Source organism: Hipposideros armiger, unplaced genomic scaffold (genome assembly GCF_001890085.2).
Source record: "Hipposideros armiger isolate ML-2016 unplaced genomic scaffold, ASM189008v1 scaffold_116, whole genome shotgun sequence".
NCBI lineage: Eukaryota > Metazoa > Chordata > Mammalia > Chiroptera > Hipposideridae > Hipposideros > Hipposideros armiger.
In genome coordinates this window covers 3,065,733-3,067,078 of record NW_017731466.1, presented here as the reverse complement: position 1 = coordinate 3,067,078, position 1,346 = coordinate 3,065,733, and the positions used below count along the sequence as shown (strand labels likewise).

At 36.3% G+C, this 1,346-nt stretch overlaps 1 protein-coding gene across 2 annotated transcripts in view; it reads left to right on the top strand.

The window, feature by feature from the left end:
- CDKL4 (cyclin dependent kinase like 4) overlaps positions 1-1,346 on the top strand; it is a 54,208-nt gene that overhangs the window by 16,666 nt on the left and 36,196 nt on the right. For both annotated transcript variants that reach the window (XM_019647775.1, XM_019647776.1), the window contains exon 2: positions 823-1,043. In XM_019647775.1, the coding sequence (XP_019503320.1) occupies positions 876-1,043 (168 nt within the window). In that variant the 5' untranslated portion in view covers positions 823-875. The remainder of the gene's footprint in view (positions 1-822; positions 1,044-1,346) is intronic.

Genomic DNA, 1,346 nt, shown 5'->3' with positions numbered 1-1,346 from the left:
CCAGAAGCCGGCGACTGATCTGCCTCGCCCGGGAAGAGCGCAATGATGGTGCCAACTTGGGCCAGTGAAGCAACGTCCTCCACAACTAGACTGAAGATCATCAGAAAATTCACAAATGGGTGATACAAGACAGAAAAATTAAACCCAGTATTTCTGTAGAAATCACTATGGATATGAAAGCATTCATGAAGAATTTTGTGCTTTACTATTATTTTCTTTGGGAGCTAAGAATTTAAGGGTCTGATCCTTCATACATAGAAAAGCTAAGCACAATAAATAATGTTCTAAAAAGATTTTGTTACTGTTTGCAATGGTTGCTTTGATCAACAGCACACATTTTCACTTCCTTCTCTCCACCAGGTGGAAGTATAGGACTTTGTACCCTGTCTTGTTCTCTGCTCTTCCAGTCTGTGCAATATTCAGATGGATTAGGAGGGGAAAGATAAACAAACACCGTGTTCAAGAATATGAAATACTCCTTCAGCTGGATTTTATTGCATCATATTTTAATCATTTACTTGAAGACGATGAAAACAGTAGATTGAATAAGGTCCTTTTCCACAAATACTTTTATCTCCACTGAAGCCAACACGGACCCATTATGAGAAATGGCATATGAAATTTTTGCAGTAGCTGGAAGAACTGCATAGGACTGAACTAAACTAACAAAATAACGTCCAAATATTTTTAAGTGTATTGAAAAGTAATCAATGGAAATAAACCTTTGGCATCCTGGGGAAATTGGTTTTAATATAATAATCTCTACGGGAACGCTGTCCTTGATACCTTGATTAAGATGAGTCATCTTATTTTATTTTCCAGGTGCAGCGTTGTACTGCAAGTCAACCAATACAGCAATTTAAGTCACTTCTGTAATGGAAAAGTATGAAAAATTAGCTAAGATTGGAGAAGGGTCTTACGGGGTTGTTTTCAAATGCAGAAACAGAACCTCTGGACAAGTGGTAGCTATTAAAAAATTTGTGGAATCTGAAGATGATCCTGTTGTTAAGAAAATAGCATTAAGAGAAATACGTATGTTGAAGGTAGGTTAACTTTATATATCTCTAATATCATGGCATTGGGTGAAATATGTATGCCAAAATTACAGAGAATTTTAAAGTCATATTTTTTCCCCATTAGATTTAAATTCCTTTGTATCAGCAACTTTGGGAAATAAATTGATCATCACTTTGGACACGCTGATGTTTAGCTGATATTATGACTGCAGCTGTAGATTGTTAAAATATTGAAGTACTCCCCTTCTGGTTGGTAAATAGCCACTGTTCTTTTTTTTTTTTTTTTTTTTTTTTTTAGCTGAGCCATCCCGCCACCTGTTGGCAGCTCAC